The 26,874-nt window shown below is 41.2% G+C and overlaps 1 protein-coding gene across 1 annotated transcript in view; it reads right to left on the bottom strand.

Annotated features, from left to right (window-relative positions):
- Positions 1-23,404, bottom strand: part of LOC131483227 (cytochrome P450 3A6-like) — a gene marked incomplete at its 5' end in the record, with an annotated part of 387,281 nt that extends 363,877 nt beyond the window's left edge. The window contains 7 exon segments of the mRNA XM_058680734.1: positions 7,152-7,302; positions 9,119-9,205; positions 9,545-9,658; positions 13,351-13,450; positions 16,584-16,636; positions 18,719-18,812; positions 23,394-23,404. Of these exon segments, the coding sequence (XP_058536717.1) occupies positions 7,152-7,302; positions 9,119-9,205; positions 9,545-9,658; positions 13,351-13,450; positions 16,584-16,636; positions 18,719-18,812; positions 23,394-23,404 (610 nt within the window).
- Positions 23,405-26,874: the final 3,470 nt, after the last annotated feature.

Genomic DNA, 26,874 nt, shown 5'->3' with positions numbered 1-26,874 from the left:
CAACAGTTTGTTGAGTTCTGTTTCAGGAGCCAGTCTATTAATCTGTGCCTTTTGAATGGTGAGTTTAGGCCATTTGTGTTTAGAGATAATATTGAGAGGGTGTGATTTTGGGCTTCCATGAATGTGTGTAAGTGTTGAACTGTGTATTTGCGACTATTAGAGTTTCTGATTGGTTGACTTTCCTTGTATGGGTTTCGGTGGGGAGGTCTTCCCATTTGCCATCTTTGATTTTGGTTTTCATTTTTTCTCTTTGGTTTAGCACCTTCCTGAGGAGGTTGTCTAGAGCTGGTTTCGTGCTGGTGTATTCTTCAAGTTTCTCTTTGCTGTTGAAATATTTAATTTCATTCTCAAATACAAATGAGAGTTTTGCTGGGTACATTATTCTTGGTTGGCAGTTGTTTTGTTTCAGTATTTGAAAGGTTTTACCCAATCTGTTCTTGCCTGGAGTGTTTCTTCTGAGAGATCTGCTGTGATTCTGATTTGCCTTCCTCTGAAAGCAATGTTGTCCTTTTTTCTTACTTGTCTTAGAATTGTTTCGTTGTATTTGCTTGAAGGCAGTTTGAGGACCACATGTCTGGATGAGGATCGCTTTGGGTCGAATCTATTGGGGGTTCTCTGACCTTCCTGGATTTGTGCTGGATTTATATTTTTGGTATTCTGGAAGTTCTCCTGTATTATCTCATTCAGCACCCGTAGCTAGCCTATCTCCTGTTCCACTCCCTCTGGAAGGCCTATTATTCTAATATTTGATTTTTTGAGGTTGTCTTTCATTTCCTGTATGGACCTATTGGCTTTCTCCAGATTTTTCTCCAACTCTTTGATGAACTGCTGCCTCTCATTCTGAATGTTTTCCAATTCTGATATTCTGTCCTCTGCTGTGTTCATTCTGTTGGTTAGGCTTTCAATTTTGTGTTCTATTTCGAGGATTCCCTTTTTGACTTGATTTGTTTCTGCAATTACATGCTTTTCGAATTCTTTGGACTCTTCCCAGCGCTTCTCGCAGTCTCTGATGAATCTCATCACTAGTTTCTTAAATTCCTTCTCTGGTAATTCCTCTATGTCATCATCTTGCATCTCAGGTATTGAGATTAGTTTTTGTTTGTTTTGGGGGGAAATGCTTGATCTTTCTTCTGAGTCATCACCTTTTCTGAGACTTCTCCTCATTGTGTTGTTGTTTCTTGCCATTTTGGGATTTTAGCCTCTGACTTGCTTGTCCAGTGCCGTTGCTCTCGGTGCTGTAGCGTATAGGAAGTGTGACCCAGCAACTGCTTTTTGGAGTGTTGGCCTAAGTATACTTCTTATTACTCTATTGGGGACAGCACATGATGGTGAGATGGGTTGATTGGCTTCGTTTGCACCTGGGTTTATAGCTCTGCCACTTGTTCCCGTTGTAGCTAGCTGGTTGGGTGTTGTCCTATGTGTGCCAATGTGGATAGGGTGTAAATGATATAGTTTGTATCCTTGGGCTTCTTCTCTTTGCTCTGGGTAGATATAGAGCTTGCTGTTCCACACCCAACTATACCATCATAGATGTATTCCCCTGTTGGGAAGCACACTGCGGTGGCCCTGCTTGCCTGTGTTTCTTCCTGGTTCAGGATATCTGTTGGGTGGTGCCCCTGACTCTGGGGCTCTAGCTAAGCACAGCAGGGGGTTCTGCCTGAGACTCCAGCTGCTTGTTGCTCACAGTTTGTGGACCACAGCCCCGAGCTGGGTCAGGAGACTCTATGTCCCAGCCCTAGTGTCAGGCCTTCCCCCTGCAGCTCTCACTCAAAGACGTTGACCCATGTGGAGACACACTGCTCCACGCCTAAGTCCGGGTTAGTTGACTGTGCTGGGCTGTGTCTTGCCTCTTGAGCTCAGGGCCACTGGGCCACCTCAGACCACAGGTCTACAGAGCCTTGTCCCGCCTCTTGGGCTTGGGGCAGGAGCCATGTGTAGCTGGGGCCCCTTTGCCACCTCAGGCCACAGGTGCACAAAGTCTTGTCTTGCCTCTTTGCCTTGGGGTCTCTGCGCCACCTCAGGCCACAGGTCTGCAGAGCCGCCTCTTGCCTCTTGGGCTCAGGGCCTCTGCGCCACCTCAGGCCACAGGTCTACAGAGCCACATCCTGCCTCTTGGGCTTGGGGCGGGAGCCGTGTGTAGTTGGGGCCTCTGTACCACCTCAGACCACAAGTCCACAGAGTCTCGTCTTGCCTCTTGGCCTCGGGGTGGGGACTGGGGCCATGGCCGCGTGTAACAGGGGCCTCTGCGCCACCTCAGGCCACAGGTCCACAGATTCTCGTCTTGCCTCTTGGGCTGGGGACCCATGCTGCACACTGTGGGGGTCTCTGTCCTGGGCCCCTGCCTCCTGTGGTTTGGAATCTACACCCTAGGCTGGGTTGGAAAGATCCTTCAAGTTCTTCTCCTTTGAATCCCCACTGAAAAGAGTTGTCCCACTGGGAGATGTACTACAGTGGCTCCGCTGCCAGGCCAGCAGGCTTTGTTTAGCAGCCTCCAGCTTCTGTCCACTGGGAGAACTTGCCCCGTGGTTCTGCAGAACCGGATTTGCTTCGGGGTCTCCTGCTGAGTTGAGCACAGCAGGGAATCTGCTCAAGTTCACAGTCCTACCCTGCCCCCTTTACAAAGCTTTTCTTTTTCTCTCTCTTTTTTTTTTTTTTTTTTGCACTTTCTCAAAGGTGTTCCGCCATTGGGAGCAGAGCCATGGGAGTCATGTAGCTGTGCTCCCACCAGCCTGCACCTCTGTCCAGGGAGGCTCTGCCGAGTGTTGCCCCACTGCTAGTGCTCAGGCTGAGCCCAGCAACAGTTTCCACTGGCGTCTCTTGTAGCTAGCCAACCTTTCGGAGCTGAGTTGGGGATTACTGTAACCCAGTCCCAGAGCGCAACTCCAGTCCCCTCTGCACTCCCTCAAAGCTGCTGACCTGCTGGGAGGCACGTTTCTGGGCAACCCGCACTGCTTATCTTCGTGGGTTGATGCCCCCTTTGTTCAATGCAGTAGCCTCCTTTAGGGTCTCCTGCACTCCAGTGGTCGGTGCCCCTGTCGGTGTGAACGCCTATCCTTCCAACAGCTTTTGTCCTCCCTGGAACGGCTGAGATTCTGCTGCCTTCCCCCTGGCTGGGATCACGACTCACCAAAATTCTTGCGGTGTGCTGTCTCCTCTTTTTTCCTTTTTATGGTTGTCTCTCCAAGCTGTGTAGATCTTCTTACTTCAGCGAACTCCAGTGACCTCCCTACACCTATCCCCACAATTCTGTGTCTCCTGGTTTGTTTCTCTGCTGGATCGGTTCCCCTCTGTCCCTACTCTGCCCTACACCAGCTCTCTATGGTCGACCATCTTCCCGATTTTCCCCTCATTTGAAGTTTCTTTGGGAATCCTCCCAACTGCACAGCTGAAATAAGAACTCCAACCATGGAGGGAATTTCACGTTTCATATTCTGAACACAGAATTCATGTGTCAGAGCTGGGTCTATTCAGTGTTTAGACAAAGCAGTGGACAGCATATCCAGATGCACTTGAGGATATGGCAGTAAACTCAAGCCTGAAGAGAATACCTGGGACAATAACAGAGGATGCAAGAGAGAATAAATCAACCAACCAACCCAGTAAAATGTTGGCAGTGAATACCTAGGCTAGCAGATTCTCTACGTAGGCTATGTCAGCCAGTGAAGTCTGGAGAGATTTCATCGTGATTGGAGTGGCAAGATCAGCAACAATGTAGAACTGTGAATTGTCAATACCAGTTAATCAGTACCTTTGGAGAATGCTCCACAATGGGGACCCTGGGATGGTCGGGAGGCTCTGTGTGGCTTCTCCCCTTATCTCTGTCCTTCCCTCAGATACAGGAAGGAAAAAGAAAATGTGAAAACAATAATCTTAACCACTTTCTTCTAGATCTTGACAATTCTCACTGTGATCAAATATGTAAATATTACCAAAACTAAAATTTGTACAAAAATTTAAATAAAAAATAAAAACTGCTCATTTATATTGCAATGTGTAGTTTTTTATTTCAATTCCATTTATTTGGCTGTGATTTTTATCGTTTCCTGCTTCCTGTTCTTTTTTCATTTTTAATAATCCTTGAGGTGCATTATTAGCTCATTTATTTGAGTTATTTTGATTGTTTTGGTTCTCAAAGTTTTTATTCCCTTTTACATTTATTTCACTTTCACTTTGGTCATTCAGTAACTTGTTGTTTAACTTATTTTTCAAAATTTTTCCCGCCTGATCTTGATTTTGCCTTATGGTTTTTCATCAAGGGCATGTTTCATAACTATGTAATAGAAACTATCATATCCAGGTGTAAAGATACAATGCAATATATAACTCCACTTTCAAATCTCAGATAGACCTCCAATGAAATTGCTCAATATATCCTGATAATGGAATGCTGGACTCTGCCATTTTCCATATCCTGAAATGGCAGGATGCACTTAAATACCAGAATGATGGACTTATGACTGATTATCATGGACTATGATATTATAATACTGCAGGGGATAATAGTGAGGGCAAGTGATTTAGGAGTCAGGAGGAGAAATCTGTTGGCAACGCCCGCGTCGCCATGTACCCCAAGCCGAGCGGAGGGACTAGGGTTACAACACAGTGAGACAACACAAGGCAACACGCAGTACACCGAATGCTGATCGATGATAGATTGATCTTTATTGAAATTCCAGGGTTTCTTTTATACTCTGCCTAGCTCCTCCCAGTGTTTATCTAATCCTCAAGTGGCCACCCTAAATCCTTTGAGTTCCTCCCAGTAGTGGCCACCCTAAATCCTTTGAGTTCCTCCCAGTGTTTATCCAATCCCTTGGCAGATAACTTGACAAATAGGAAGCAGGAACTTGCGGTTAAGCCAGTGGCTAGATGTATCAGGCCGAAATTGCTCATCCTGCCACCCTCTGAGAAACAAGCTAAGCTGTGGAGTTAATCCTTGGGAGACTGGGGCCTGCAGAAATCCCAGAAGTAATGGAACTGTATCATAAACTAATAAAATTAATTAAAAAAAAAAACTTGGAAGAATTGAAACTTCCAAAGATCCACACTATGAGACTAATATTACTCTGATAATAACATTATATTACAAGGTTTGTGCAGTGGCAACCTGGTCAATAATCTGGCTGTAGATTAAATGACTCAACCAGGGCCTAGTGGCTAAAATCCTTGCCTTCCATAAAGCAGGATCCCATATAGTCATCAGTTCATATCCCGACTGTTTCCCTTCCCATCCAGAGCTTGCTTGTGGCCTGGGGAGGCAGTCGAGGTAGCCCAATGCCTTGGGACACTTTACCTCTCGTGGGAGTCCAAGGAAGAAGCTCCTGGCTCCTGGCTCCTGGCTTCTGGCTCCTGTCTCCTGCCTTTGGGTGGGCTCAGATCCTGCTATTGTGACCACTTGAGTAGTGGAACGGTGGATGTTCAAAGTCAAAAATAGCATTGGTACAATTGGACTGTCACATACAAAAAGAAAACAGTTGGGTCTTTATTTAACATTCTGTATAAAGCTAACTTCAGAGTCTGGCACTGTCGTGTGTGAAATTAAGTAATTTCTGCAACAGAAGCAGCCCATTCGGGTGCTGGTTCAAGTCCTAACTGCACCAATTCCCATCCAGCTTCCTACTAATGTACCCTGGAAATGTAGCAGAAGATGGCAAAAGTTGTTAGGACCCTGCACCATGTAAAGACCTGGATGAAGTGCCTGACTCCCGGTTCTGGCTTTGCCCCGCCCCCATTCCTTGAGGCAAGCTAGGAAATAAACAAAAGCAGAGATGAAGATTTCTCTCTCAAACTCTCACTCCCACTTCTGCACCCAGCCTCACTCACCATCTCTACAATTCTGCCTCTGAAATCAATAAAAATAAAGGTTTAGAGCCCTAAAACGCATTGTGATACTATGCAGCTGATATAAAACTATACAATTCTAGCAAAAAAGCCAAGAGGGTTGAGCTGACAACTTCATATTTGGCAATGGATTCCTAGGCTTGATACCCAAATCACAAGCAATAAAAGGAAAATACACAAAATACACAAAATGTGTGTACATCATCAAAAATTGATCATTTGCACTTACACAGTAACTTTTTAGAGAGGTAAAAGATACCCACAGAACAGGAAAACCAATAGCATGCAGATTCTCTGCCATTGGCCATATCTGCAATGTCAGGATACACTTAAATAGAAGAACATTGGATTTATGATTATTTACTAATGGCCATACTATTCCCATAATATAGGGGGAAATCAGAGAGGTGGGAGTTTGAAAAGGGGATAAAGAACATCCAAGAGCCTATGGAATTGGATGTGAAGATTAAAAATTAATTAGAGATTAATAAAACTGGAATAAGCAAACAAGAAATAATTTGCAATAACACAGAAACTGGAGAGAAAAAAGATACCCAGAGAACAAGAGAAAATCTTACAAACCATTCATCTGTAAAGAAACTTTTATCAACAATATAAATAACCCTTGCAATTCAATAATACAGAAAAAATAATTCAGAGTATGGCACTAGAGATTGAATAGAGAGCTATTGAAATATGGCAAAAAAATGCTGAATGATGGTTAATGTAATTATTCCAGGTGAAAAGCAAAATTGTACAGTTATTGTGTGAAAACACTTAAAAGTTACTGAATTAGTTAAATATAGAATTATTGCCACTAATTCTACTACTGAGTATATAGTCAAAAGATTGAAATGGATATTAAAGCACAAATTTAGCACACACTTCAAAGAATGAGCACCATTTTCAAGCCAAAGCAACAATCCAATAAATCCACTGATAAACAAAATATTGAAAGTAATATAATGGTATGTTACTTGCTGCTACTTAAAAATGATGTTATGACACACACATATCAAATAGCAGAACATTGAGAGCCTAACAATGATTGAAAGAAGCCAATCACAAAGGAATATGTATCACACAATTTCATTTGTACACAGTTTAAGAAAAAGCCAGTGCATGGAGATAGAAAGATTAATGGTACGGGCACATGGAGAGATGAGAGAAGGAACAGGATTACTGAATTGACATCAAAAAATCCTGAAATTGGCAACATTGATGGTTTAACTGTACATCTTAAGCAGGTGCAATGCTGTTTATCAGTTCTCAAAGACATATTTTAAAAAGAGAGGAAATGATATAGTACTTACTTATTGGGAAAAGAAAAGGACTAAAGAGATTAAGATTGAATAGCTTCCTGACATTTTTCAAGAAGGGATCCTGTGGGTTTTCAAGGGAATCAAAGTCCACTCCAAATGATGTGGCAGTGATCACATCCATGCTGTAGGCCCCAATAATTCTGTGCAGAGGGACACAAGGAAAATTAAAACCAGCACTTACTTGCCCTTCTTTAGCGACACATGCAGCACAAAATACAGGGAAAGCACATTGTCAGACACAACAGGCAGGCAGACGTACATGTCCATGACCACATCCTGGGGCAGGCGTGAGGCTCAGTGGATCAAGTTTAGCAAGCACATATCACCTGTCAGAATTCTGACTCAATTCCAGTGAACCACACTTCTGATCTAGCTTTATGTTAACACGCCTGGGGATGCAGAAGATGGAGTTTAAAAGCTTGGCAACCTGTCAAACAGGGGTGACTTTCATGAGTTCAGAACTGCCTATTCTGAATCAGCAAATGGAAGATATCTCTCTCTTTCTCTCTCTCCCATTGAGATACAAAAATCTTTTTAAAGCAAGAATATCAGCTAGATCATCAGACTATGTCACTCACACTCACATATATCAGGGGTGGAAGATGCAGTTGTCTTTGTCCTAGGGGTTGTAGGAACTCTAGGAAAATTAGACATGCATCTATGCTGAAGCAGAGGTAAAGACCATAATCACACAGATTACGGAATTACATAATATAAGTACAGATTATGGAAGTATGTGCTGTATGTGGATGTAACTAGTATGGAAGACTTTAAGTTTTCGCAGCACAAAGTGGAATAAATCACTCTTTTCATGGGGCTCAAGAAGGTGACATTCATCCAGGTTTGCCTCACCCCAGAAACTATTGGGAAACACTCTGATCTGAATTACAAGACAATCATCCCTCCATCCATCCATCCATTGACAAAGCTCTAAAATTTATTCTTTGTTTCATCTCCAGAATCTGAGGTGGCCATGAGGGTCAAATTTCCTTTAAAAGGTAAATCCGAGGACAACCATGGTTAAATATAAAAATATCACTCCCTAAAACTTACTGTTAGCAAGAATTCTTAACTATGTGATATGCTCTCTGCTTCTCCAGGAATGTGTAGTTTACAAAGTCTGGGTGCTCTATTCCATGTGTAAGACCTCTGTGTAAATATCAGCTCCACTAATAAATCCCAGCTTCTTATAGTGCATATTTTTGGAGACACCAAGTAGCAGCTCATGGTCTTGCATCATTCCACTCCCAGGTGAGACTAGATTGAATCCCTAACTCTTGATAAAAGCTTGACTAATCCATAGATGTTGCAAATATTTAACATCAGATGACAGAATATAGCTCACTCTAGGCCTCTCAGCATGGCAAATAAATATTCATACAGAATTAAATATCCTAGTTTAGATAATAAATTATTTTGTTGCCATTCCCCAAAGGTTTCTGCAGGATTTATCTCTCCACAGATTCTAAAATTTTGAAGTGAAAGATATACTTCAACATTTACCATTTTTCTAATATCCTCAGCAATAACATTAATGCATTTCAGTTGCCCCTCCACAGACACTGGCACTCTTCTGGAATAGATCATGCTTCTCAAAATGTACCAAATTCTTCCCCTACTCCCCCAGCCTCATTCCATTCATTCCAAGAAAATGACACAATCATGTTCCTTCTTTCTACACATGAATTTTGTGTTTCAAATAGCCAAGTGACAGTAAAGCTGATAATTCTATTACATGTTTTATTCAAAGAAGGCCTAGTCTGTCCATAAGCTCCTTCAAGTTGTATCTGACCATCTCTGATTGAACCATTGGAGTTGTAACACAACATAACCACTTCTGTATGCTTACTGTAGGGATTCCAGAATGTTCACTGTAGGGATTCTAGAAGGGAAATTTCAACTCCATGCCATGCACTGAAAGAGACCTGAATCCCCACAAATACATTACTACTTACTCTTTTCAAGTTGACAGGCTTGCCTTTCTCTGCTTCCTGACTCAGGTTTTTCACCAGCACATCTCCATAATGGGAAATGATGGGTAACATCTAAGTACACACACACAACACCAGCCACAGTGAGATTCAGAGATCCAAGTCACAAAAGGAAATGGTTTTCTAATGTAAGCAGAAGTGATATAATGTCTAAATATATACCACATAAATCACTGTAAAAGCAAATATTCAAGTCAAAAGGATTGGATTACCAAAGCAGAGGTAGCTCACCAACATTTTTAAAATGTCATTCTCTCCTATGTTATAAACACAAGAGGTCATTTAAAACAACCTTGGGCCCAGTGAATTTCCCCTTCAACTGGACTAGGATTTTCTTTCCAATTGTTCCCAGATTCAGTTAAGTTTCTAATTAAACAGACACTAATTTATTACCTCTCTGAGTTTTCCACTAGTGAAGGCTGGAGATAGCAGTGCTCTAAGTCTATTCCAGTCTTCATCCTTACAATTGGCGATGGTGGTTTTCATAAATCCCATTGGTCCAAAAGACTAGAATTCAAATAAAAGCTCTTTGTCCTGCATAAGTTGTGACAATCATCACTGTTGTAAATATTTGTTACACACACATCAGTCATTTCAAAGGTATTTAGTAGTAGTCAGTAGGCCTACTAAGATTATGTGCTCAATAAATAATTTTCCAGATGCCTAGCTTCAGTGTAGATGTGCTGTGGTCTGAGGCATTTATCTTCCATTTTGGTGTAAAAATCAATGTTGCATATATCAGAGAAACTGTCCTTCGAAGACACAAAGCAGAAATAGGAACCTAGAGCATTCTCTAGATTGGAGCAGACTAGAAGTAGATTACTGGTGGACAGCCAGATTTATGTGTCTTCCAACCATTTTTTTTTTGTCTTTCTGTCTCAGTTTATACACACATGCATATGAACAACTGATAAAAGGAGAAAATTTTCCTTAAAAAATAGAAACACACTTTATTTAGGTTTAGCTGTTCCATTTTGAGGTATATATCCACTCCAAAAAATGAAATAATAATATCAAAGAAAGATCTGAACTCTGAAGTCCTGTTATTTGCAGCACAATGAATGGAACATGAGCTTATTTCAATAAGCCCTATAAACCTTACACAGAAAAACAAACACCGAATATTTCTCCCATGTTTACATTTTTACAATCCCCTCTGAACACAAACGAGAGATTATTGCAGGCTTTGAAGGACTGCAGGAGAAAACATAGAATGATGTTGAAAGGCAGGCACCGTAACACTGTGTAGTAATAAGATTTAGGAACTGATAGTAGAACGGCACATCTATATTTCACAACAATGTATTTTGCATTAAGTGGACACTGGAAAAGAAGAACTCATAGGCCCTGGCTTAAATAAAATATAAGAAAATAGAATAAATAGTGTCAGTGGTACCCCATAAGGGCACCTACTGCTCTACTTATGATCCAGGTCCCTTCCTTGTTTTTAGCTTCAAATGGACCAAGCTCTGGCCATTCCAGTAATTTGGGAGTGAACCAATGGGTGGACACTCACTCTCTACATCTCGGTCTTGATCTCTTTCACCCTCTCTCTCATTCTTTCTCTGCTACACCACCCCTTTCAGTGACAGACTTCTGGCATATGTACATAAAAAATCCTTTACAAAATTTTGACTGAAAATGTTAAGATATGTGACCAGTTGATTGTACATTTATTTATTGAAATATCATACAGTAGAATGAAAAAAATGTTTTATATGTAACAAAAAGCTGACAATTTCGTATGATAATTTTTTTAACGTAGATAATACCTCTGAGATTAGAACCCTATTGTGAGGCCAGCATGTGGCACTGAATGCTAAAGCTCTCATTGCAATTCTGACACCCTATCCATCATTTATACATGAAAAAAAGGTAAAATGCATAAATACAGGTACATTTCCTCAACTTGATTTTTTAAATTTTTTTTATTGCAAAGTCAGATATATAGAGAAGAGACCAGAGAAGATCTTTTGTCCAATGAATTACTCCCCAAGAGACCTCAGCAGGAGCTGAGCCGATTTGAAGCCAGCAACGCTTCTGGGTCTTCCATGTGGGTGCAGTGTCCCAGGATTTGGGCCATCCTCAACTGTTTTGCCAAGCCACAAGCAGGGGGCTGGATGGGAAGCAGGGCTGCTGAGTTATGAACTGGCGCCCATATGGGATCCTGGCACGTGTAAGGCAAGGAGTTTAGCTGCTAGACCACTTGCACCGGACCCAAATTTCTTCAACATGATTAAAAAAAGTGGGGGAGGTGATAGAAGTCATCACCTCGCAGGCACCGGGATGCCTTATGGACACCAGTTCTAATCTTGACAGCACTGATTCCCATTCAGCTCACTGCTTGTGGCCTTAGAAAGCATTCAAGGATGGCCCCAAGATGTTGGACCCTGCACCCTCCAGGAAGACCCAGTAGAGGATCCAGACCCCTTATTTCAGACTGGCTTGGCTCCAGCTGTTGGCAACCACTTGGGGAGTGAATCATAGTGCAGGAAATCTTCCACTCTGGGGCCCGGTGGCATGGCCTAGCTGCTAAAGTCCTCACCTTGAAAGCCCCGGGATCCCATATGGGAGCTGGTTCTAATCCTGGCAGCTCCACTTCCCATCCAGCTCCCTGCTTTTGGCCTGGGAAAGCAGTTGAGGATGGCCCAATGCATTGGGACACTGCACCCGCGTGGGAGACCCGGAAGAGGTTCCAGGTTCCCAGCTTCAGATAGGCACGCATCGGCCCGTTGCGGCTCACTTGGGGAGTGAATCATTGGATGGAAGATCTTCCTCTCTGTCTCTCCTCCTCTGTGTATATCTGGCTGTAATAAAATGAATAAAACTTTAAAAAAAAAGAAAAAAAAAGAAATCTTCCACTCTGTCTCTCGCCCTCTCTATATATCTGACTGTCCAATAAAAAAAATAAATCTTTAAAAACATGTTTTACAAAAAAGAAAAGGAAGACTTTCAGTCAATATACAATGTGATGGAGAAACCCAATATGTTACCAGTCCCATCAGTTAGAATACAAGTTCAATGTACAGAAATCACTCTCATGTAAAAACGTATGAAGATATAATATAGATATAATTGCAATCACTACTAATAAAATAAACAATTTAGGCAGAAAGTTTAATATTTATAGATAGATAGATTATATATATGTGTGTATAGATAGATAGGCAGATAGATAATAATATGATAATGAAAAGAATCCAAGTAACCTAACACAATGGAGAGGCACACTATCGTCATGGTTATAGACTGACAACTCCCAATTATGAGGACACGGACTAACAGTTCATCTGCACTTTCCTGCAGACAAAAAGGAACTATCCTAAATTTGTATGGAAAGTAAGAGAACAAGAACAGCTAAGCCAGTCCTGACAAATAAAGTGGGAGAATTCACTCTACATGTTAAGGCTTATTATAGAGCTACCATAACCAACACACTATGGTATTACTGGAGGATTAGACAGAGTGATAAGTTCAACAGAACAGATGATGAAACCTAGACCCACACAATCACTCCTGATTTTCACAGGTGATGAATTGATTCAGTGGAGTGAGTGAAGGAGTGTTGAAACAATTGGGCAGCACATAGTCCAAAAATTAACAGTAGTCTAAACCTTATACCTGACATAAATGTTACATCAAAATATTTTATATGCATATTGCATAGTCATAAAATCTTAAAACACAGAAGTGCTAGGCAAAAGGATTTTCAGATTTGGTATCAAAAACATAATCAACAAATAGCAATATTAAGAAATTGGCCACTTTTAAGTTGCAAGTTATAAAATCTTAGAAGATATCTGTTAAAAGTAAGGGATAAGATACATGTAATGGCTCCAACAAAATAGTAAGAGGGAGTTTTTTGGTGATGAAAGAGTTCTGATCTTGTTTCTACTGCTAGTTACACATGTCTACACATCTGAACCATGTTGTTCACTTCAGGAACATACACATACACATATACAGAAAGAAGGAAAAAGAGAAAGAAAAGAGAGAATTGAAACATAAAACCTGAATAAAGTTTATTGTTTACCTGACATTGGAGAAATACACTAATTTTGTAGTTGCACAACAATGTCACCAAGAAAAACAAAATGAAGTACTCATGAAACTTCCCTGATTATTTTGTAAATATCTAATATTTATTAGTGGGTGCTTAACTATTAATACTTAAACTTGAATAATAAGCCAGTGCCTACCCACCGGTTTGTGAAGACAGAATAGCATTATTTCACCAGCACTGTTTTTATCATGTCTTGATCAGTGATGACCAGCACAGGCTGCTGACCATCAAACAATCTTATGGAATAAAACAGAAATGTTTAAGCACAACAAGCCTTATTCAGTAGCCACAGTCAAGCCCACAAACCACACTTTGATCCTGAAGTAATGTTTCATAGAGGCCTTTTCTAAAACGAACAGCAACATCCCTTCCTGGTTCAAGTTAGAGTAGGATATACAGCAAGATTCCAACCACAAAAATACTCTTGTCGTCATGAAAGTAAGATAACTCAAGAAAAGGAAGATACATCTAAAGACGAAATAGATCATCATAAAGTTCATACATATAGAAATAATGCTAGAGAGTTGGCATGGTGGCATAGCACTTGAAAGTCATCACCTGAAAAGCTGCTCAACATTAGAATCAGGTCTCACGTAGCAGCCTGGGAAAGGAGCAGAAGATGGCCCATGTGTTAGCAGCTCTGAAACCCATGTTGAAGACTGGATAAACATCCTGGCTCCTGGCCTTGGCTAGTCCCACAGAGCTATTTGGCCACACAGGGAGTGAATCCTCAGGTGAAAAACCCGTTTCTCTCTGTCATTATGATTATGAAAATATAATCACTAAATATTTTGAAAGAATATTAGAACGTTTCTTAGATTTAGGTTCAAAGAAATTAAAAGAGAAGAGAATTTCAAATTACACTAAGTAAAAGATAAGCTGAATTAAAGTTAAACTGGAAAATATGCAGTTTGTTCACCACATACATTTTCTACAAACTTTTTTGTAATCTCCTGTATTTCATGTCTTTTTAATTTCTGAATTTATTTTATGATATAGTTCCATACACGCTGGGATTTCCCTTCCCCTGTGTTACTACAGTATAGTCCTTCATAAACAGCCAAAAATCCATCATTCTGCTATTTGGTATCTTGACGTTGTAGGTATAGACAACAGCAGAGAGTCCAGCCACCATTATTAATATAAATGTAATTATTTCATTGGAAGTCCATCTGTGGTTTGGAAGTAGAAATGCATACTACATTGCATGTTCATATCTGGATATAATAATCTCTCTTACACAGCTACTATACATACCCTTAAATTTAAAAAAAAAAACAAAAATAAAGAACAGGAAGAAAAATAGAAAATTGAAAAATAGAAAATTGCATTTTTCTTTTCTTGAGTTATCTTACTTTTATGAAGACAAGAGTGTTTTGTGGTTGGAACCTTGCATGAAGTCAAATAAGGGAGTGAGCATTTCCCTACTAGTGTCCATTGCAGTCAGTCAACATATTCTACATTCTGTTGGCTGAGTTCAAATTGACAATCCAACCCCAGATTCCATATTATGCCAAAGAAGATCATGAGGTGCAGAGGGTGATCACACAGGTTGTTTGTTTCCTGTCACCCCCATGGGAGATCTGGAATACATTCCTGGCTCCTCCCACCTACCACCCATACCCACAAACAGACAAATCCTAGCATTTCCTGGCATTACTGGCATAAACCAATGAATGACAGAGCTCCTCTTCTCTCTGTGTGCCTTTCATTTTATATTAATGTGTTAAGCAAGTGAAATACAAAGGCAAGTGAATCATCTAAGACTGACAATTACTGAATCATGCAATGGGCATTTAGCATTGAGTGAAAGGAGATCCAGTGCATGATCTCCCATCAGATCACAATGCTTTTGTAGGTTGTGTTACCACAGAAGTCCATGGACCAGCTCTAAAAGCTTAATCAGAAAAGATCTAAAATTTAAAAAAAAATGTAGAAGGAGGCAAAGTATTGTCACATTTGCCCATAGATTACAAGCATATCTGTTATAATGCTTTCTGCTGAATGAAGGCTAGAAATGAACAAGATTGCCCCATATATCACCAAATGTATCAACTTAAGAGAGGACCAAGTAGTTTAAATAACCCTGTATATACTCTCTAGATTCAGGAGGAAAAAAAGCAAAGAAATATATATGTGTACCTTTACTAACATGTCTTGGTTTCAATGTTTGAAAACAAAAAATAATCATATACTTGCAGAGAGTAATATATGCATATATACATATATATGTTACATACATATGATTTATATTCAACATATTTACAAGTACTTCTCAGTCCTTCCCTCTTTTCTCAAGAATTCTGTTCACTCATTTGTTTTTTTAAAGGCATATTTGGGCCCGGCGGCGTGGCCTAGTGGCTAGAGTCCTCGCCTTGAAAGCCCCGGGATCCCATATGGGCGCCGTTTCTAATCCCGGCAGCTCCACTTCCCATCCAGCTCCCTGCTTGTGGCCTGGGAAAGCAGTCGAGGACGGCCCAATGCATTGGGACACTGCACCCGCGTGGGAGATCCGGAAGAGGTTCCAGGTTCCCGGCTTCGGATCGGCGCATCGGCCCGTTGCGGCTCACTTGGGGAGTGAATCATCGGACGGAAGATCTTCCTCTGTGTCTCTCCTCTGTGTATATCTGGCTGTAATAAAATGAATAAATCTTTAAAAAAAAAAAGGCATATTTTACAAAGAGAGAAGAAATGATACAAAAGGAAAGTTTTCTATCTTCTGATTTACTCCCCAAATGGTCACAATGGCCAGAATTGAGCTGAAGCAAACACAAGATCAGGAACATTTTGCACTTTTCTCATGTGTGGGCAGTATCCCAAGTTCTTGAGCCACTCTACATTGGTTGCCCACGCAGTCAGCAGAGTATTGGAACACAAGTGCAGCATCTAGACACAAACTGGTGTCCATATACAATGCCAGCACTAACAGCTGAAGGAATAACCATCTATACCATCATGCCAGCTTGAAACATAATCCTTCTTTCAGAAACACAATGATAACAGACTTTAGATTTTTTTAATTGAAAGGAATCAACACACAGAAGATATGCTATCACACAGGTACAAAGACATATTAGAACATCCAGGAAAAATTTATTGTACTCAGTTAAGGACCCAAAGGCAGTCAAAATATGCAACAGCCATGACCTGTTCAGACTTGGGCCCTTGGGTCACAACATCTGATAAAGGTGATGACCTACAACATTGACACCAAATTCAGACACCAAAACCTGGGGTATATACGGTCCTTGGTAAAACAAGCCTCTACAACTTTACCCTGGACAACCTAACACCAAAATGCTCTGAGCTAAGGTTGTCCCCAAAACAGTGAGTCCCTCACCAGAATGAGGAAGCTTTCCAAATACTCACCCCCACATATTTCCATAGTTTCTATAACATTTCATGTCAAAATGCCACATGCCCTGTGAAGGGAAATGAAATGGAATGTGATTATTTTTGTAAACACAGCAAGTGTGATCTCCAATTGAAGCAAATTAACAAAATGCAATTGCAAATAGCTTAATATTGTTATCATTTAATTATCTAGAAACTCCTATGTAGAGACACCTGGGAGAAAAAGAAGACATTTTTAGTGGAGAACTCAAAGGCACTCTTAAGTTTGCCCGGAATACTGTGGAAACCCAGTGGCTTAACCTTGACTACAGATATTACATAAACCTTGTCAGTGTGAATTTTCCTGGGCCTCTGTGTTCTACAAAAATCTCTTAACCCAGCAAATATCTTCCTCCATGGACACATGAGTAAACTGAGACTTAGGAGAGCTATGAGGTTCACAAGGATCCATCCATTCACTTTTCCAGATATCATGAAATTTCTAGACTTCTGACAGATTTAAGATACTAAAGACACCAGCCATTTTCTTTTGTTTTCAAAGATTTTGGTCACTCTTTGTTATTTTCTTGAGTAGGAAAGTGCATTGGTGAAAGAATGCATGTGAACCACCTACCAGTTTTGGATCACAATATGGGTGAGAGGAACAGATATTGCCTCTACACACAGGATCCAGCATATTATTTTTTAAAGATATGTTTATTTTTATTACAAAGTGAGATATACAGAGAGGAGGAGAGATAGAGAGGAAGAAACTTCCATCTGATGAGTAACTCCCCAAGTAACCGCAGTGGCCTGAGATGAGCCAATCCAAAGCCAAGTGCATCTTCTGGATCTCCTGCATGGGTGCAGGATCCCAAGGCTTTGGGCAATCCTCAACTGCTCTTGAAGGCCACAAGCAAGGAGCTGGATGGGAAGTGGGGCTACAAGGTTTACCACTGGCACCCATACAGGATCCCAGCACATACAAGGCAAGGACTTTAACAGCTAGGCTACTTCATTTTACCCCGACCCAGCAATTGATAAGTGCACAGGGACAAGCATTCCAGCATAGTAGCTAAGTCACCCCTCTCTCATATTTGAGTATCTGTGTCCCTTATCTGGACCTGCCTCCTCACTTTAAATTTCTACGTTACATATCCTAGGCTGCATCAGTGATGCCCCAAGTAACATCCCTTGGAAGGGATGGGTTCGGACGAACATCTCAGCTTCTAACCCAGAGTAGTCATGGATATTGCAGGCATTTGCAGAGTACACAAGCACATCAAAGCTGTTTCTCCTCTCCCCCAACTTTTTGTTTTCAAATAAATACATAACATATGTCTAATATTCTGGTTGTAAATAGTTAAGCGCTTAATAAACGAAAGTTTCAAAGCCATGCATTGGGAAGGGGGCAAATGTTATTAAGATCTGTGCTACAATCATGAACATGGAATCTAGAGCACACAGCTTCACGAGTCGACATGCAGTCCACACGCTGCATTGCTCCAAATTCCAAGCTCAGTTGTATGTTCATGTGAAAATGCCAAAGAAAATTCCAAGTTACCTTTATGATGCTCACACAGTGTGAACAAGTCTCAGCTGAACATTGAGTGCTGATGAAACACAGAAGTTCCCTTTCAGAACATCTATCTATCTATTTATTTATTTTTCTTGCACAGCCAGATACATACAGAGAGCAAAGGAGACAGAGAGGAAAATCTATCCGATGATTCACTCCCCAAGTGACCACAATATCCAGAGTTGTGCCAAACCAACACTAGGAGCCTGGAGCTCTTTTGGGTCTACCATGTGTGTGCAGGGTCCCAAGCTTTTGGCCACACTTGACTGCTTTCCCAGGGCACAAACAGGGAGTTGGATGGGAAGTGGCGGTGCCAGAATTAAAACCTGTGCCCCTAAGGGATGTCAGCACATTCAAGTTGAGCACATTAGCTGTGAAGCCACCGCCTCAGACCCAAAATGCCCTCCTTTACAGAGGCAAACATGAGGCTTTTGAGATCAGAATAGACTTCTCCATCACCTGGAAGCGATCCACACATCTGTGAGAAAGTGGATAAGTTCAAAACTTCTTCCCTAAGGAGAACTTCATCTCATAATATTCAACAGTCTATGCAAATATGGGAAGAAAAAGCAACAGTTCAAATGACACTCACTTTACGATAACCCATGATAGTTCCCAGGAAAGGCAGAGGTGTTGGCCAAGGAATGTCCACCTTCTTAAAAAGGCCATGTGTAGAGGTCCCATATCTGTAACATCAAGAAAGAATCAGGTCACAGCGGTGATAGTTTATATGGAGGGGACACCTGCTCAGATATCAGAATAGTTAATCCAGGGATGTAACATGTAGACAGTGACTAACAGAAGAACTCATTCTCTCCTTCCTCGTTACCACAACTCCTGCAAGAAGTCACAAGCACTTGATATAGACCCTGAAGTCTTCAAAGTCCCAGTCTTGGAATGAGTCCCTGAAAAATCCCCCCAAATGACAGGGGTACTGAGAGATTCAGGCTGGAAATATCCTAAGGAGTTTCATTCACTCACATAGTGAGGATTCTTGTTCTGTGACCAACCTGGTGAAAGTAATTTTTCTTTGTTTTGAGGACAAGTTGTTTCTTAACTGATTCCAACAATATCAGGGTGTCACTTGAGAGTCTGTGGTGTCATTATTCCTGGAGTTTGCTTTCAATTTTTGGCTTTACTTTCTGTTTCTATAACCCATAGCCTATTTAGGCCATGACCCATCTTAAATCTGCCTTCACATCGTATTACTTTTTATTTGTGATGTTCATGTTCAGGGGTACTGCCTCATATTTTAATATGTAAACAGGGAGAAAACTGCTCAAAATGAGGTATCAACATCCACATTTCTACAAAATTAAAGATGTGTTTGAAGGTTTTGCTGGCTGTGAGCTACTTTCAGTAATGCAAATATTTTCTTAAGACAATCTAGCTGATTTGAACTTGGGAAAATATGACTGTGCATGTCTTCCCTTCGCTAACACTCAAGGATTCTTTCCCAAGCCATGCCTTCTCTTACATTACAATTGCTGATACTCACCTTGTAAACACAGCACCAGGCATGTTCACTCTTTTCAAGATGGTCAGTCGTAAAGCACCAATTTTCTTTACTCTGACTTTCAACCATCTCAACCAAAATCACAGAGGCCAGTGATCCTCAGAACACACCTGTCTATAACTTGGCTTCCCTGTCATATACTGACTCCAAAACATGAGGTCTTGAATCTTTGTTAATGTTCACTACAGTGAATCTGAGATGGCAGAGCAGGGGAAGAAAATCAGAAAAAGGGGAAACTGCTTTAATGGTGATGCTGTAAAATCCACATGAATGGTCACACATTGGGAAATTTAGCAAGTGCTACCAATGTGTATACCCTTTAAAAATGGTTTCACATGCACAGCAACTATTATCAGCAACAAGAGAGTCTTCCACTGTTCTTCACAGTACCAGGTACATACATGAGGGAATACATATGACATGTTCTATATAAAGTGGGTTATGATCTAATATCCTCTTGAAATATTAGTCTTTAATACAGGACAGTGCACCAATATTCTGTTGATTCAGTAGATTTTGTGGGATTTCACAAAGCTAAAAAATTGTATGAACTCACATGCATTTGGTAACCACAGGCACTCCAGCCTACTACACTAGGGCATAGTGGTCCCTCACCCAGGACAGGTAGTGAAAGTCAGACACTGGCTGTTAAATTCTATAGGGGGGACATATATTTCTTTATTCCCATTCCATTCCTTCTTTTGTCATTGTCACTATGACAAAAGAATTAAATTTGTCTGTGCTATGAGGCATTGCCAGAAACCTATTGAAACATTAGTTCAAGTCTTGGCTTCTTCAATTCAAATCCAGTTCTGTAAAATGTGTCTGGTGAAGCAAAGAAAAGCAGCCTAAGTGCTTGGGTCCGTGCAACACAAATAGTACATCCAGTAAACCTCTGCCTTCTGGCTTCAAACCTTGATTGAAGCTACTTGGGAATCAACCAATTGATGAAATATTTTTTTCTCTCTCTGAAATACCCTCTCTGTAATTCTTCAATATTAATAAAATCTTTTAAAATGTTTCTTACCTCGGCTGAAGAAAAATGGCCGACCATGGAGTGTTGATGTAAGGGGGAAGGCAGAGAGAGAGGGCCAAAAAGTGCCAGAAGAAGGAGCAAGTGCAGCTAAAAATAGTATAAGCAGGCGGGCAAACCTCCCAGGACACTGCGGAATCAACAAGATTCACCCAACCTGGAGAACCAACCAAAAACAACAACAACAAAAAAACCAAGGCAGCACCTGGCAGCTCAGGGCGGCTCGGGGTGGCTCGAAAAGGGTGAGTTACGAACCCAGCAGGGGAAAGGCCGGCGGGAATTTTAACCGTAGTAAATACAGGCAACTGCAGGAAATCTTTGCACAAAGCCCCTCCAGTGGCAGCTAGAAACTACAGGAGTGCTGAAACCCCTAGCAATGGTGGCGATATTAATAACCTTGGGAAACCCAGGCAAAGACAGAGACGGTTACACAACACACACTCCCTCATGACAAAACACCACAGTTGCAGGCAGGTGCTAGGACCCTGAGGCGCAGTAACCTGCGGCTGCTGCAACAAGGGTAAAATCCCCGGGATCACAGCTAGTCTGAATTCAGGGCCAACCCATTCCAGGGGAAAGAGGCTGCAGAGCGGGGCTGCCAGATCCCTCGCCTCAGACAAAAAAACAAAGCAAAACCAACCAAACCAACCAACCAAACAAACAAAAAACAGGGGCCCGGTGGCATGGCCTAGCTGCTAAAGTCCTCGCCTTGAAAGCCCCGGGATCCCATATGGGCGCCGGTTCTAATCCCGGCAGCTCCACTTCCCATCCAGCTCCCTGCTTGTGGCCTGGGAAAGCAGTTGAGGACGGCCCAATGCATTGGGACACTGTATCCGTGTGGGAGACCCGGAAGAGATTCGAGGTTCCCGGCTTTGGATCGGCGAGTACTGGCCATTGAGGCTCACTAGGGGAGTGAATCATCGGATCTTCCTCTCTGTCTCTCCTCCTCTGTGTATATCTGGCTGTAATAAAATGAATAAATCTTAAAAAAATAAAAAACGAAGAAACGAGACCCAGGCGCCAAGGTGCATGGGTTGGAACTACACTGTGACCAAATACCGCACTGAAACCTGTAGCCCAGAACAGAAACAAAAACAATAACTCCCTGGCCCAGAAGGAAAACCTAGGTCAGCAAGGCCTCAGGCCACCCACTAGGAGGCAGCAGAGGTTAAGGGTGAGAATCCAGCAACACCTTGAACCTCAGAAATGGGACGGACTAAGAGAACTAGCGACGTAGAAACAGCTAACGCCACCCCAAAAAGTCACCATAAAGCCTGGTCGATCACAGAGATTACAGATGAAGAAATTGAAGACGTCTCTGATAAGGAGTTCAGAAAAATAATTATAAATCTCTTCAGAGACAATGAAAAATGATGGGACGAGCTCAAAGATTTCGAAAACCACATAATCACAGAAACAAAATTACTCAAAAACAAGATCCTAGACTTGAAGCACAAAGTTGAGAGCTTAGCCAACAGAATTACAGCAGCAGAAGACAGGATATCCGAATTGGAAGATTCCCAGAATGAAAGCAGGCAGATTATTAACCAACTAGAGTCACAACTATGCAAGGCGACCAAGACGATCCAGGAGATGAACGACAACATCAAGAAGTCAAATATCAGAATCATGGGGCTCCCAGAAGGAGTGGAAAGAGAGACAGGCATACAACCAGTACTTGAGGAAATTATGCAGGAGAACTTCCAAAATACCTGGAACATGAACCCAATCCAAATTCAGGAATGCCAGAGGACTCCCCACAGGGCTGACCCAAAATGATCCTCTCCAAGACACGTGGTAATCAAATTATCCTCGAATGAATACAAAGAAAGAATCCTAAGGTTAGCACGAACCAAAGAGAAGCTTACATTTAGGGGCAGGACCATCAGAATCACTGCCGACTTCTCAGAACAGACGCTCCAGGCAAGAAGGGAGTGGAACAAAATCTTTCAAGTACTGAAAGAGAACAACTGTCAACCAAGAATACTCTACCCAGCAAAGATTTCATTTGTATTTGAGAATGAAACTAGATACTTCCACAGCAAGGAGAAATTAGAAGAATATGCCAACACAAAACCAGCTCTACGAAATGTGCTACTCCCAGAGAAAAGGAAGCAAGCCATAAGCAAGGATGGCAATCTGGGAGATCTCAATAAAGTCCATCCACAGAAACGAGAATCAATTACCAACAACCTCAAAAACACAGGCATATGGCACGGCAAAGTTATAAATTCTCAATATTAACCCTCAACACAAATGGCTTAAATTCATCACTGAAAAGGCACTGATTAGCAGACTGGGTTAAAAATCAGGACCCAGCTATATATGCTGCTTGCAAGAAACACATCTAACCAGAAGAAACTTCAAGAAACTAAAAGTGGAAGGGTGGAAATAAATATTCCATGCCAATGGACAAGAAAAAAGGGCTGGTGTGGCAGTCCTATTCTCAGATGATATGGACTTCAAAGTAACGAACGTCAGAAAGGACTGGGAAGGGCGGTACGTTTTCTTGAAAGGGAGGATCCAACAAGAACCAATCGCCATTCTTAACATTTATGCTCCTAGCCCAGACGCACCCAGCTACGTGAAACAACTACTTTTGGACTTAAAGGGAGACATAGATGAACATACGATAATTCTGGGAGATCTGAATACCCCACTAACACCAATAGATAGATCAACGCAGCAAAAGCTCAACAGAGAAGCCACAGACCTCACACAAACAATAGAACAACTGGACCTTGTAGACATCTATAGAATATTTCATCCTAAGGCCACAGACTACACCTTCTTCTCAGCAGTGCATGGCACCTTCTCCAGGATAGACCACATAATAGGACACAAAGCAAGTTTAACTAACTACAAAAATATCAGACTCATACCATGTACTTTCTCAGACCATCATGGAGTGAAACTGGAAATCAACAACTCAAAATGTCCCAGGAAACATGTAAACTTCTGGAGGCTGAACAATATGCTATTAAACGAACATTGGGTCAGAGAAGAAATTAAAGATGAGATCAAAAAATTTATGGAAACTAATGAAAACCCAGATACAAAAGTCCAAAACTTATGGGACACTGCCAAAGCAGTGCTATGTGGTAAGTTTATTGCAATTAGCGCTCACGTCAAAGCCCAAGAAAGGCAACAAACGCAGGAATTAAGCACACACCTCCAGGAACTCGAACAGCAACAGCAGAAGGACCCGACAAACAAGAGGAAACAAAATTGTTAAAACAAGACAAGAACTAAATCAGAAAGAAATTAAAAAACCATTCAGAAAACAAATGAATCAAAAAGCTGGTTCTTTGAGAGGATAAACAAAATAGATACCCCACTGGCCCGACTGACAAAGAAAAAACAAGACAAAGCAAGAATTAGCAGCATTAAAGATGAAAAGGCAACATAACAACAGACACTACTACCATTAGAAATTAGAAATTATTACGAAGAACTATACGCCAACAAATCCGATAACCACTTGGAAATGGAAAGATTCCTACACTCCCACCACTTACCAAAACTCTCCGCAGAAGCAACAGAAGACCTGAATAAGCCCATTACCGAATCAGAGATAAAATCAGTGAATAAAGAGCTCCCAACAAAAAAAAGCTCAGGCCCAGATGGTTTTACCGCAGAATTCTACAAAACATTCCACCAGAGCTAACCCCAATTGTTAGGAGCCACAGACTTATGGGCCTTAGACTTGGCCTACCTGACAGCCTGTTGCATTGCAAAAGCCTGCAAACAGGGCTACAGCAAGCAGGATATTAGGCCAAAACATCCTCTGTAGAGCAAGCAGAATAAAACCTCCACCCTTGTTCCTGTTTAGATAATTAGTTCTCCCCTGTTTCAATATAGCTGATTAGTTCCTTCCCTGATTCAGTGAAGATAATTACTCCCAGGAAACCCCTCCCCTTCCCCACCTCCCCTAGAGAAGAAGGTATATATATGAGGAGTAAAAATAGAGAGGCACTCTTTTCCACCAAGTACGAGTGTCCGTGTGTTTCTTGGGCCAGCATCCCGGGGCTAGCAGCCTGGCATTCCCAGTCCACCCTCAGGGTCTGAGAGTTGTGTCCTGTAGGTAGGGACACCCAATCCTTTACAAGCTCTTCAAAACAATGGAAAAAGAAGCAACTCTTCCAAACTCATTTTATGAAGCCAATATCACCTTAATCCCCAAACCGAATAGAGACTTAACAGAGAAGGAAAACTACAGACCGATCTCCCTGATGAATGTTGACACTAAGATTCTCAACAAAATCCTAGCCGGTAGAATACAAAAAGAAAAAAAAAATCAGACAGATCATCCATCCAGACCAAGTAGGGTTCATCCAGGGAATACAGGGATGGTTCAACATAAGGAAATCCATAAATGTGATACATCACATTCAAAAACTGAGAAACAAAAAACATATCGTAGTGTCAATAGATGCAGATAAAGCCTTCGACAAAATTCAACACCACTTCATGTTCAAAACCCTAACCAGGGTGGGGATAGAAGGAACAATCCACAATATAATTAAAGCAATATATGAAAAACCCATATGCCAGCATTATACTAAATGGAGAAAAACTGGATCCCTTCCCACTGAGATCTGGAACAAGACAAGGCTGCCCACTATCACCACTGCTATTCAATATAGTCCTAGAGGTACTTGCAGAAGCCATAAGACAAGACAAAGAAATCAAAGGAATCCAAATTGGAAATGAAGAAGTCAAGCTTTCACTATTCGCAGACGACATGATTCTTTACATAGAAGAACCAAAAAACTCAATACAAAAACTCCTAGAACTCATACGAGAATTTGGCAGAGTGGCAGGATACAAGATAAATGAACAAAAATCAACAGCCATAGTGTATACAAACGGCTGCAAGATGGAAGAAGATCTAACCAACAAGCTACCATTCAAAATAATAGAGAAAAGCATGAAATATTTAGGAATAAATTTAACCAAAAGTGTAGAAGACCTTTATGAAGAAAATTACAAGACACTCAAAAAACAAATAGAAGAAGACCTCGAAAGATGGAACAACATCCCATGCCCCTAGATAGGTAAAATCAATATCATCAAAATATCTATACTACCAAAAGTAATATATACATTCAATGCAATCCCAATCAAACTACCCACAGCATTCTTCATTGAACTGGGAAAAATGATACACAGATTCATCTGAAAACACAAAAAACCACGAATAGCCAGAACCACTCTGAAGAACAGGAACTTATCAGGGGGAATCACAGTACTGGATCTATGGACATACTATTGGGCAGTGGTTATCAAAACAGCCTGGTACTGGCACAAAGATAGAGAGGAAGATCAGTGGAACAGAATAGAAACAACAGATGGAAACCCACACAGATACAGTCAATTAATCTTTGACAAAAAGACAATAATCCAAGCAAATGGGAAGGTCTGTTCAAAAAATGCTGTTGGGACAACTGGTTGATAGCCTGCCGAAACAAAAAGATAGACCCACATCTCTCACCATACACTAAGATCAAATCTAAATGGATAAAAGATCTAAACCTACATCCAGAAACCTTCAAACTTTTGGAAGAAAATGTTGGAAACACACTGCAACACTTAGGAGTAGGCCCTGACTTCCTAAAAAGGACTCCAAATGCAGTAGAAATTGAGACCAAAATAAACAATTGGGACCTCATCAAACTAAGAAGCTTCTGTACAGCAAGGGAAACAATCAACAAAGTAAAAAAACAGCCTACAGAATGGGAGAAGATCTTTGCACACTACATAGGTGATAGAGGGCTGATTTCCAGAATATACAAAGATCTCCAGAGAAACCAAAACACCAGAACAAACAAACTGCTCAAGAAATGGGCACAGGAAATGGGCAGACATTTCACAAAAGAACAAACCCAAATGGCAAACAAGCATATGAAAAAATGCTCAAGTTCCCTGGCAATAAGGGAAATCCAAATGAAGACAACAATGAGGTACCACCTAACTCCAGTAAGGATGGCCCACATACATAATACCACCAACACTTGCTGGCGAGGATGTGGGGAAAAGGGAACCCTTCTCCACTGCTGGTGGGACTGCAGACTTGTACAGCCTCTATGGGAATCAGTTTGGTGAATACTCAAACAACTGAAAATCAACATACCATATGATGCAGAAATAGCACTTCTAGGAATATATCCAAAACATCTCCTACACAAGAAACCAACAT

This window comes from Ochotona princeps, chromosome 24 (assembly GCF_030435755.1).
Source record: "Ochotona princeps isolate mOchPri1 chromosome 24, mOchPri1.hap1, whole genome shotgun sequence".
NCBI classification, from domain to species: Eukaryota; Metazoa; Chordata; class Mammalia; order Lagomorpha; family Ochotonidae; genus Ochotona; species Ochotona princeps.
The sequence above is the reverse complement of the archived record's forward strand: the minus strand, read 5'-3'. Positions and strand labels throughout refer to the sequence as shown.